Here is a 12,321-nt window from a genome sequence, read left to right as displayed (position 1 = left end):
TGGAAAAGCATTAGGCCTCACTACAAAGGACCCAATAAATGTGCAAAATACTATATCCACTCCTCTTTCCTTCTAAGTACACTTCTCTTATCTTTTATTTAAAAATTTTACTGTCATAATTACTCCCTTGACCAAAATACCCTTACTTTTGTTTGGATTGGGAATTTCAAAATTTCAGGTATTTGAACTATTTTTATTTTAATTTCTTTCACTTTCTAAATATTTTATTTGGATAAATAATTCAAATTTCTTAAACTTTTAAATTCTTTGTTTGGATAGAACAATTTAATTTTCTCCATATGCAAATTTTTATTTTATATTTTAAATAAATAAAATTCCAATATTGAACTTTATAGAAAACAAACACTATCTAACTTTGAAGTATTTAATTAAAAAATATATTTAAATGTTTAATAATTTAAAAATACAAATATTGATAAATTTTGACAAGATTTTTTTGACCGACCACAAAACACTCATTTTTTAGGCCGACATCAACTAGATCCACTTTTGGCCGACATCGACTCGTGTTCTTTTGCCGACATTGTCCAAATCTATTTTTTAAGCAAGATTGTTAGGAATTTTTTGGCCGACATCAATAGATCTATTTTTAGTCGACATTGACTAGTGTTTTTTTTGTCGACATAGGCTAGGATTTTTTGGCTGACATCCACGAGCTTTTTTACTAGGGTTTTTTCGGCTGACCTGGCCCATTTTGGCCAAAAAATTAAAACTAATGTTAACTAAAAAATAGCTCTAGTCAATGTTGTAACACGTCATTTTTTGTAAAATAAATCAAAAAGGATTTTATTTAAAAATAAATAGAATTTTAGGAAAAATAATGAGATTTTAGTAATTAAATAAATAATGAAAAAAAATTATTAATTAAATAATTGTTTTAAGGTAAATGAAATAAATATATGTTCTTCAAAAACAAAAATAATATTTTATTTATTCATTTGATAGAAAGTAAAATAGAGTTTATTCTTATAAAATAATAAAATAAAGAAAAATAGAATAAATAATAGGTTGAGAGCACCCTAACTATAAATAAAAACACATTAAGTCATTTTTTACATGATACGTCTTTGTGTCTTTTTTTCCTCTCAAATTTGTTTTCCTTTTTCTTTCCCCAAATCCTTTATTTTTGTTGCATACACCAAAATATGTTCTCATAAAATTACGATCTTGGACTCGTTAACCATTGGATCCTCCTGAAATTTGAACACCAAATTCAAAATTCATTTTCACACATCCCCATTATTGGAATTTGCTAAATAATGTCTATGAAGAAAGAAATGTCCCTTGCGTGGAGACAATGAAATGGAGGCTCAAATCCCTTCTCCTTCCCTCTAACGCATGAAAACCCTAGTAGAGCAATAAAAAAAAACTTGAGAAATCTTAGGAAACCACTAGAGACGTCGTTATCGCTTTTGAACTACACATGTGATGTAATAGTTTGTTCCTTTTGGTTTTTCTTTTAAAAAAATAAAATAAATAAATATATAAAAATAAGAATAAAATTTAGGTCGTCATTTTCCTCACTATATAAAGAAACTTTTAATCCTGAGCAACTTTACAAAACATTTTATGTTCCTTTTTCTTTGAAGCTCCAGAATCCTAATAGAGCAATCGGATGAGGAGTTATAGAGAGTATTGCAAACGGAGAACGCTTGAGCGATTACATCGAGGTAAGAGATGAGTTACTTACGCTTGGGAATTAAAATGAACATATATAGAAATCCCTAGATAATCAATTTTGTAAAGACTCAAATAATGAAAATCTCCAATTCAACCACCTTTCAATCTTACAGCATGAAAATCAATTCCAATTGATAATGGACCCTCAATGAAGACAATATTACTTGTACATAATGGTTCACTGAAAGCTAGAGTGTCAGAGGAGAAAACAATATTCCTCAAAGTTCATTTTTTTATCAGCAAATGTTAGTTTTTTTTTTGTATCCATCACATTGGCACGGAATATCCACTAGCTTAGTTGATGATTAATCTCTGGAAATTTGGCTACCTTTAATGGGGTCTCCCCTTCCAAATATGTTTTTTCCATCCACAAGGTTTGAACCCAAGACCTTATTTGTCCACTTAAACCAATGACTTATTTGTTGTTAGAGGGATTAAACCCATGACATTTTCCCTCTTCTCTTCTCCTTTAACCATCTAACTCACCTTATATATCCCCTCAAAGTTCATTTAACTAACCTACCTTCAATTATAATCCATTTCACTAATGTCAAAGGATCAAGTCACTTAAATAGTGAAAAGAGGATGAAGTGATGAACCTGAATTTCCCTGCGAATCTCGGAGAAGTCGTGGAATTTGCGGCTGAGGAGGTGGAGGAACTTGTCGTACTCATCATCGTCGTTGTTGGTGACCTTGGTTTGGACGAGCTGTAGGACGAGGGGCAGGCGCGTGCAAATTTCATTGTCACGTGGGAGAAAGACGCAGTCGATGAGTGCTTCGAGGACACTGGACTTACCATTGCTTTGGCTGTCGATGACGGCGACTTGGTGGATTGGGAGCCAACGCGAGAAAATATGTCCTGAAGATGGTTCACTAAGAAGATCACACTCGAAACCCAAAGGAGCATTAGCTAATGATGTTGGAGGAGGAGAAGAATAAGGACTATCCTCTGCCATGACCCTAGCTAGGGTTCTTAATTGATTGAATTTGAATTGGAGAGTGGGCACTCGTGTTGCTATGTAGTTACTCTCAGCCTCCCTCATTGTTAACGTCTATTTTTACTTGCCCTTTGGAGAACTTGAAGTGAATCAATTGCGTGACCAACAATCAAAATTTTAAAAATTAAACCAGTGATCCACCCAATCAAAATACTAATCTATTGAATCAAAATATTTAACTATTGAATTAATGGTCAAATAATGAATCATTAATTAAGTCACATGACCTGATTTTATTATATTGTTATACAAATGTCTGAAATTTAGAGGACCTTTATCATAATAGCTTGTGAAAATGAAAGAAATTACATACAATATAAAAATAAGTTAGTCCACAAAGACCACTAGAAGCAACAAATATGAGTATTCGTTTAAATTAAAAGTAAGACTTGTGAAAGTCAACTGGAAACTTTATTAATTTATGATTTTCATAACTACAAATCAATTAAATATTGGTGCGTCTTTTATATGTTCATCATTTAAATAGTGAAGAAAAAACTTTGTTAAATCAAATGACAAAAAATATGAAGCATTGTTAAATTTTATTAACAACCAAAAATTAAGATCAAATAAATGTTATTACAGTCAAAATCATATACAATGAATAATAAAAATATTGTTACGAACAAAAGAATTAAAGAACGGAAATGCAACATCTCATTAAATTTTAATAGAAGATGGTGAATATGTTTTTTGTTAGAGATTATTAATGTGACTTTCTTTATGCCTTTGCTTGTTTGCTATCCGAGATAGATAAATAATTTTAGGTTTAATTATCCTTTTAGTTTCTATAATTTCCAAATTTATCCAATTTAGTCTCTATAGTTAATAAATGGCTTTTTTAGTCTCTCTAGTTTACTTTTTAATTCCCAATAGGTCCCTACCGTTAAAATTGTTTAACACCGTTAAAGAATCTTGGCAAAATTCCCACCGCACCGCAAAATTCCCTCTGCATTTTGAATTCATCTCCCTCTTGGCCACTTTCATCCATTGTTGGGAATTAAAACTCATTACGATTTGCTGCAACCAAATGTTAGTCCATGTTGTCCATTGTTGTAACGAACTGAAAACTAGACGTGTTCTTCTTCAACAGAGAATGAAGGCAGGTTAAGGTGCGAGGTTGTAACAAATCACAATGAGTTTTCAGTTCGTTGCAACAATGAACGACATAGGTCAACGCTTGGTTGCAGCAAATCGCAATGAGTTTTAATTCTCAACAATGGACGAAAGTGAGCGAGAGGGAGATGAATTCAAAACACAAAGAGAGTTTTGCGGTACGATGCGGTGTAGAGGGAGTTTTGCCAAGGTCCGTTAACGATAAAAAAAATCACTTTTTAACTATAATGACTAAATTGAATAAATTTAGAAACTATAGAGACTAAATGAATAATTAAATCATAATTTTAAATGAACTTTAATTAAGATGAAAAAATTATTTGTGAAAGAGGATGTGTTATCTCTAACACTTATAGGAATCTTGCTTTGGATTCAATTGAAATATTTATACTTGATTAAATTTTTTAATAATAGAGGTTGCAATTCAACTTTTAATAGTTATAATTAACCATATTTTTATCCCATTTCATACTTCAATCCTAGTCTTCAATTGGGTTGCTCTCTATTCATTCCATTTTCAGAGGCCTTCAAGAACAGTGCTAGAACCTCCATGGCTGCAAAGCCCTTCAACATTATCTTCCTCCTCCTCCCTTTACTCTCTTTGGTACCCAACACACTCCTCTCTCTCTCTCTCAACTCATTTTTCCCTCCGTCCCTCCCTAATCAGAATATAAAATGAACAATTTTGAATTTCCCAACACTCAAAATTCAGCAACTTTTGGGTTAAAGTCTCAATCTTTTCAACTTTAGGCAAGTTTCGATGTGATGGGTGTTGTTTGTTTGTGATCAGGTGGTGGTGGGGCATGAAACTGTGAAATCGGAACAGTACCCATTGGTTGTGAGCACGTGGCCCTTTATCGAGGCTGTTAGGGCTGCATGGAGGGCTGTTGATGCTGGCTCTTCAGCTGTGGATTCTGTGGTTGAAGGATGCTCAGCTTGTGAGGAACTCAGATGTGATGGGACAGGTTGGAACATAACAAGGATTTTTCAATATCAATATTTCAACTTAATTTTGTTTTTTATTTAATGGAACCTGTAAATTGTGTGTGTGTGTGCGTGTGAACTTGTCTCTCCATATTGTGATTTTTAAGTATTTGGTAATTGATTTTGATAAAGGCCCATTTTGGATAACTCAATAAGTACTTATAGGAGTAAAAAAAATAAGATTATGAAATGAATTAAACTACTGTAAGTTAAAATCAATTTATATCCTTAAACTTTTTACATAATCTCTCTTATCTAACTTTCTTAAAGCTGAGGTGCATAAGTTGATTTAACTTATGGGTGACGTTTGGTTCATTGCCTTTTATTTTCTTCTCTTATAAGTGCTTATTAAGAAGATTATCGAAACTGAAGCTGACAACTCTGTGTGTGCAGGGGGGGGGGGGGGGGGTAATGTTATTGGAATTTGGAAACAATGTATCTCTCCATTTTGTGATTTTGAAGTATTTGATTGATGATTTTGACTAAGAGCTTCTTCTATTATTACTGAGTGCTTATTGGGGATGATACTAACACTAGGTTCACAAAATATTATTTACTCGACTTTACGGCCAGAAGCTTGCTATATGATTCATATGCTTTACTATTACAGGCAACTTGTATATTATACTTTGCAACTTAGCAAAATTTCTGCTCTAGTGTGACTTGTTTTGTTGTGGTTTATGAACAACTTATTTGGAAGATAGGCATTGGCAATAAAGCTTGGTAGGAAGAGGAGAGTTGTGAAAATTTCTCTTTATTTTACCCCTATAAGAATGAATCAGACAGACTTTTGATGTTGTTTTTGTTCTTTCTATACATAGTTCTTACCTTATGGATGCCTTTTGGATATCCTACTCTAAACAGTTGGTCCGGGTGGAAGTCCAGATGAGAATGGAGAAACTACAATTGATGCTCTGATAATGGATGGGGTAACTACCAATCACCATGCTCTGCATCTGCTGATTATTTTGTGCCTTGCTTTATACTTTTTCATGCATTGGCATGATTTTTGGTCCTATCTTCTGCTAAGTGGATGCATAGGTGACAATGGAAGTAGGAGCTGTTGCAGCCATGAGATATGTAAAGGATGGAATTAAAGCTGCCAGGTTAGTGATGCAACATACTGAACACACTTTGCTGGTAGGAGAGAAAGCATCAGAATTTGCTATTTCAATGGGTCTTCCAGGTCCCACGAACTTGAGTTCACCAGAATCTATGGAGAAGTGGGCCAAATGGAAAGATAGTCGCTGCCAACCAAATTTCAGGAAAAATGTATCACCTGCAAATAGTTGTGGTCCTTATCGTCCAACAAATTATCTGGGGCATCCTGATGAAACATGCTCCAGTACTGTTCAGATGCTAACTAGTAATTCCAATTTACTTCGTGTCGGTCTTCATAGCCATGATACTATATCAATGGCTGTTATTGATAGAGTAAGATATAGCATAAAATTGATTTGTATGCATCATATTGTCAAATGCAAATGACACTTTTTATTTGGCATAGATGGGACACATTGCTGTTGGCACATCAACTAATGGAGCAACATTCAAGATTCCTGGCAGGTAACCTTGTGGGTGCCACCTTGCCAGTGCCAGTATTTGAAGTGGACAGATCTTTTGATTTTTTGAATGGCCGAAGTTTTCTTCCTTATCAAGCAATTTTATAAAAGCCACATGCAATTTTTATTTTTATTTTTTATTGTTGTTGTGGCAACAAATACACTCTAACTCTCATGACTGTTATACTTAGAATGAGAAGGGATGGGTTTATCAATTAGAGCTCTTTATATCTCACCGGCGAGAATGGTTCCATTTAGCCCTTCACAAATTGCCTTTATCAATTCCCAAGTACATATGCTCAGATATACACCACACATTGTTAATGCAGCATCTATCAATCATCCTTTGTATGTTCTATTGATGCATTTTATAATTAGGTTTTCTTTGAATCTTTTTCATTGATTACAGAGTAGGAGATGGTCCCATTGCTGGATCCTCAGCATATGCCATTGATGAAGTTGGTGCATGTTGTGCAACTGGGGATGGTGACATCATGATGCGCTTCCTTCCATGGTAATGCCTAAACTCTCTAGTTTCTCTAGTTTACATTCAGAGTTGCTTTTTGTTTGATTGTCTTCAGAAAGTTATTATTCATAATGGCATATACACAAAATCAGTTTTATATTAAATGTCTTATCATTCACTACTGCTATGACTTGATTATGTATCTATTGCTTGTTAAAGCTTGGTAATCTTGAGGAGCAATACCTGATCCATCATGTAATGTTTCTTGATTAATAGCTAAATGGTAATCCTTTTGCAACTGTAGTGTATTGAAACTTAATTTTTTTTCTTGGTACATTGACCTGTGAAAACGCATTCTTTACCTTGTTGGTAGTTTCAAGCTGTCTTACTCTTGTATAGTTACAACTTTAATTACCTATTCTAATGTGTTTTTTCTTATGAATATCAAGATTAACACTTCTATTCAATTTCAGCTATCAAGTTGTGGAGAGTATGAGGTTGGGAATGGAACCCAAACTTGCTGCTAAAGATGCAATAACACGAATAGCAAGAAAATTTCCAGATTTTTTGGGAGCCATTGTTGCCCTCAATAAAAAGGGGGAACATGCTGGTGCCTGCCATGGTTGGACATTTAAATACTCAGTCAAGAGCCCTGCAATGAAAGATGTGGAAGTTTTTACTGTGCTACCTTGAGAGAGAGACTGTTCAAGAAATGAGTATGTTCCAAGTTCCAACAATTAATTCAAATCAGCATGCTAATTTTGTTGGTCAGGGAAAGTTAGTGGCTCATAAATGTGCTTATATTGTAATATTATTCTTGCATCTGATATTAACCGAGCAATTAACATTGATTGTGCAAGATTGTTTGCAATATCAACTATGCTTGCATGAAGATTTCAGACTACGAGATTTGAATGTTGTCTGCCTAAGAAGTAAGAATTAATAACAAGTCTTACAACACCTTACTGTTATTTTTGTGATTGTTATAATGCACAAGGTTAGAGAGTGCTTGAATTGAATGTGGATGGACAGTTCTCCGCCACATTGGAATTTTCTTAGTTTTCCACACTTCCTGTCCTGAGATTAAATGGTTTATGGTTATAGCGTAAGCTTGTTCGTCGCATTGCTATATTGATTAAGATGAATCTCTACATATACAAGCAGAATAAATCTCTTATTTAAGCCATTTTGTTATCATCATTTTTGCTACAAACCAATCTAAGGAAAAATGACATCATGACTGATTTGAAAATCACCTTGTTTCATTTCATAAGATTACCAACATGGTACTTCCATGTTCGAACATGATCATTCAGTTCATGTCAGTTACCAACACCTTTTCTGTCTTGAAGAGGTAAAATTAAAGAAAGAGTAGTGATACGCACTTGAATTATATCTGCCACCTTTTTTCTGTGACAAATTTTTGGTTCAAGATACTGGAGTTTTTCTGTTTAGTTTTCGTGAAATAGAAAGAAAACACCTAGATCTAGGGAACTAAGAGTGTGTTTGGATGAGACAATTTAAAATTCTTAAGAATTTTAAATTCTGAGAATTTCAAATGCTCTAATTTAAATTCCTTTATTTTTAAAATTCTATATTTGGATTCCTTTATTAAAAGTTGAAGCGTCGAGAAGAAGAGCATCGCACGTGCGCGCGGGAACCCCGACGACGAAGGAGAACGTGGCGTGCGCATTGCTAAGACTCTCGCAGGTGGAGGAGAGCAAGGCGGCGATCGGGTAGTCCGGCGTGATTCTACTGTTGGTGAGCCTCCTGGAGAGTGGGGGGTTCCACGCGAAGAAGGATGCATCGACGGCACTGTACTCGCTGTGCATGGTGAAGGAGAACAAGATTAGGGCGGTGAAGGCGGGGATCATGAAGGTGCTGGTGGAGTTGATGGCGGACTTCGAGTCGAACATGGTGGACAAGTCGGCATACATGGTGAGCATGCTGGTGGCAGTACTGGAGGCGAGGGCGGCGCTGGTGGAGGAAGGAGGCGTGCCGGTGCTGGTGGAGATCGTCGAGGTTGGGACGCAGCGGCAGAAGGAAATCGTGGTGGTTATTCTCTTACAGGTTTGCGAGGACTTTGATGGAGAAGAGCATCACCGTGAAGATGCTGCCGACTCCGGTGTCAACGGCCACGTCGAAGTAGTCTGCGATGGTGGCGTTCTGGTCGCCGGATTTCTTCTTCGGCGACATATCTTGCCGCGTTGGTTTTTGACTGCGGAGACGCAGTCCACGTCAAAGTAGTCTGAGATTCCGGCTTGGGAGGTATTTGTTTGGGGAACCAGAACTTTGGATCGTTGTAGCCGAAGAAAAACTTGCTTTCGAGAATTTGAAATTCATTCTCTTAAAGGTAGAATTTGAAATTCTATTCTTTCAACTAACTAAAATCCCTTTTAAAATTCTAAAATTTTGAATTCCTTTTACTAAAATATTCAAACAGTTGCTTTTAATAAAAAAGAATTTAATTTTCTATAAAAAATACATTACCTAGTTAAATTACTCTATCCAAACACACTCTAAGAAAATTCTGACATGCACTTCATCTGTACTCGAAAACAGCCATATGAACAATGGTACCTTTAACTGCAATGGCTAACTAGCATTCATCTTACTGACCATGTCTTATTTTACTTGAATTTTCCACACTGATCAGACAAATAAAAAAGTAAAATAAGAAGTTAAGCTACTCTTAAGTAAAACGACTAAGTCAAGATGCATTCGAGTTCTAGAGTGATAACTTGTTCCTGTTTACATCTTTCTCTATGGCAGTTTTCCAGTGTTCGATTTTCTCTTTCTCTCCCCAAATACTGCTAATCAGTTTATAAATTTAAAATCTATCTTTTCAAACAAAAAACAATTTTATTGCTTTTATGATCAGTGTAATGATATACGGACAAATTCTTGTGCTAAAGGCTAACATCCGTAGAACATTTGATTTAGATCTTCCTTGAAGCATCAGATTCATATCTCACCTTTATGCTGTCTATCACTCACTTCACCCACTATTCTCTTCCAAAACCAATGCTCTTGCCACACTTTCTCCATCTGTTCAAGTGGCACACTTTTGGTCTCTGGCAGGAAATAGTACACAAACGTAGTCATCACCACCACCCAACCTCCAAAGAAGAAGAAAATCCCAGACCTGAAGTGGCAAAGCATGGACAGAAAAGTCTGAGCAACAATGAAAGTGAAGATAAAGCTCACTGCCACTGTGATGCTTTGCCCTGCTGATCTAATCTCCAAAGGAAAAATCTCACTTGGTACTAACCAACCTAGTGGCCCCCATGACCATCCAAACCCAGCAACATATATGCATATCATAACCAAAACAACAAAAGCATACCCTTTGCTTAATCCACCATGATCTTTGAGATGAAGTGCCATTATGCCTCCAACTATACACTGTGATACAAACATTTGAATGCCCCCAATCATAAACAAGGTTCTCCTTCCAAGTTTATCCACTACGAACATTGATATGAATGTTGAGCCAGTACCTACCACTCCTGTCATCACAGCTGACAACAGCGATGCACTTTCTCCTAACCCAATTGTCCTAAAAAGTAAAGGGGCATAGAAGGCAATGACATTGATCCCTGTCACTTGCTGGAAAAATGGTATTGCTAATGCCATCACAAGCTGTGGCCTATATCTTCCTTTCAAAATGAGCTTAAGAGATTGTTTGTTGTTGGTTTTTGAAGGAGAACTTGCTTTTATAAGGTCATCAAGTTCTGCTTGCACGTCTTCCATGCCTCGGATTCGCTGAAGCATTAGCTTGGCCTTTTGTTTGTCATGGCTGCGTTGGATTACGCTGTTGGGAGTTTCGGGGAGGAAAAGTGCACCTAGTGTTAGGACTGAGGCTGGAACTGCTGCCATGGCTAGGGACATGCGCCAACCCCAACCTCCTTCAATCTTTTCTGTTCCGTAGTTTATTAGATTAGCAGACAAAGCACCAATGCCAATGCTTAATTGGAAGCCATTGTTAATTGCCCCTCTTAGTCGTGGTAGTGCCATTTCAGAAAGATACAGAGGAACTGCCTGCAAAAACAAGTACATAATTTGAAAGAAATTAGTGTCTTGTTATTGGGATTTGGCCCCTCTAAAGTAAGAAATAATGTAATTTCAGTTGAGAAAAACAATTTTGATATTTCCAACATCATAATTTGTTGTGCATGTGCACCTAATCGATAGCTAATTTTCTCATCCATGACTAATATTATTTACTTTATTCTCTAAAATGAGTTGCTCACTTTGGAGGAGTCAAATCCTTGTTGTTAAGGGTCCAAAGGTTATGGAGCATTATGATTCTAATTACTTAAAAAATTAAGGAACGAATAATATGTGTTTAATATAATAATGCATTTTTTTTTACTATAAAAGCTTATTATTTTTATTTTCTAAACCAATGTCCTAAGTACAATTGTTAGTATTTGCCAAGAAATTATATGTATCTTTGAGATGGTTGGAGCCAGTTGGCAACATAATAGACATTACTAGAAAGCATGAGAATAGTCCAACAATCTCATAGAAAGCATGAGAATTACCAATTTTCCCTTTATGGATGTGTAATATAGATCATGCAGTGATCCTATAAGCTATACTAGCATGAGAATAGTTTAACAAAAAAAATCATAATCAATGGTTATTCTTTTTATCTTTAACGATCTAAATGCACTTTGCAGTAAAGAAGTTATATCCTAAATTCAAGTTCTCCTTTTTGTTGCCTATTTTCTAGTTTCCAATCGAATCTTAAGCTATATACAATATTTGAAATGCTTGTGATGCTATAGAAACATGAAGAAAAAAAATATGAAACATAGAGTAACTACCTGATTTGCAAAACCAACCCCAACTCCAAGCAAAAGTCTACCAACTATCAGCATGTACACATTAAAAGCTGCACCTCCTAGTCCTGTTCCGGCAAGAAATGCAGCACCTCCGACTACGATGGATGGCTTGCGACCGAAGGCTTTGGTGATATAAGAAGCAAAAAAGGAAGTAACAAGACCAGCAACATAAAGAGAGGATGTGAAAGAGGTCAATAGTTGGCTATCAAATACACAGTAGTTGCTGACTTTGTCATCAGCTAATTTCATCTTAAGGTACACTTTGTGGAAGAACTTCTTCAGAAATGGCTCCATTGAGGTCACCCCACCTGTTATTCCAATGTCATAACCAAAGATAACACCTCCCATGGCAGCCATCATGCAAGAGAGGACAACATAAAGGGTTATCTTTCCATTGTTTTGTCCACTTTCACTTGTTATAGCCAACCCAACTGCCATTAGTCTTTTCTTTCTGCTTAAACAGGTAGAAACTTAAGAGAGTTTGAGGTTGCATATATGGATCATGCATAAGTCATGATAAGCAAATAATAATATTTCTTGACTTGTGTAATCAATTGGAAGAGTGATCACAAGAGGTGTCAGATAGAAGAGTGGATAACATGATTTTTAGTCCAAAAAAAAGGAGAAGAGGGAGAATGAAAATG

At 35.6% G+C, this 12,321-nt stretch overlaps 2 protein-coding genes across 5 annotated transcripts; one reads left to right on the top strand and one right to left on the bottom strand.

The window, feature by feature from the left end:
- The first annotated feature begins 4,273 nt into the window (after window positions 1-4,273).
- On the top strand, window positions 4,274-7,879 carry LOC114417409 (probable isoaspartyl peptidase/L-asparaginase 3). Of its 4 annotated transcripts, none has more exons than XM_028382602.1 (7): window positions 4,274-4,419; window positions 4,606-4,780; window positions 5,664-5,728; window positions 5,841-6,233; window positions 6,307-6,365; window positions 6,771-6,875; window positions 7,301-7,879. In XM_028382602.1, exons 1-7 carry the CDS (start codon window positions 4,366-4,368, stop codon window positions 7,518-7,520), a joined length of 1,071 nt encoding a protein of 356 aa, XP_028238403.1. In that variant the 5' UTR covers window positions 4,274-4,365; the 3' UTR covers window positions 7,521-7,879. The 4 variants fall into 4 exon arrangements, with proteins under 4 accessions (XP_028238403.1, XP_028238405.1, XP_028238404.1 ...); XM_028382604.1 differs by having other exon boundaries at window positions 4,318-4,419; window positions 5,830-6,233; window positions 7,301-7,734; XM_028382603.1 differs by lacking the exon at window positions 4,274-4,419 and having other exon boundaries at window positions 4,659-4,780; window positions 5,621-5,728; window positions 7,301-7,734.
- A 1,635-nt stretch (window positions 7,880-9,514) lies between these two features.
- On the bottom strand, window positions 9,515-12,321 carry LOC114417408 (hexose carrier protein HEX6-like). Its single transcript, XM_028382601.1, has 2 exons — window positions 11,660-12,321; window positions 9,515-10,868 (listed from the first exon to the last, which is right to left on the bottom strand). The coding sequence occupies exons 1-2, from the start codon at window positions 12,113-12,115 to the stop codon at window positions 9,792-9,794; spliced, it is 1,533 nt and encodes a 510-aa protein (XP_028238402.1). The 5' UTR covers window positions 12,116-12,321; the 3' UTR covers window positions 9,515-9,791.

Source organism: Glycine soja, chromosome 6, assembly GCF_004193775.1.
Source record: "Glycine soja cultivar W05 chromosome 6, ASM419377v2, whole genome shotgun sequence".
Classification (NCBI taxonomy): Eukaryota; Viridiplantae; Streptophyta; class Magnoliopsida; order Fabales; family Fabaceae; genus Glycine; species Glycine soja.
The sequence above is the reverse complement of the archived record's forward strand: the minus strand, read 5'-3'. Positions and strand labels throughout refer to the sequence as shown.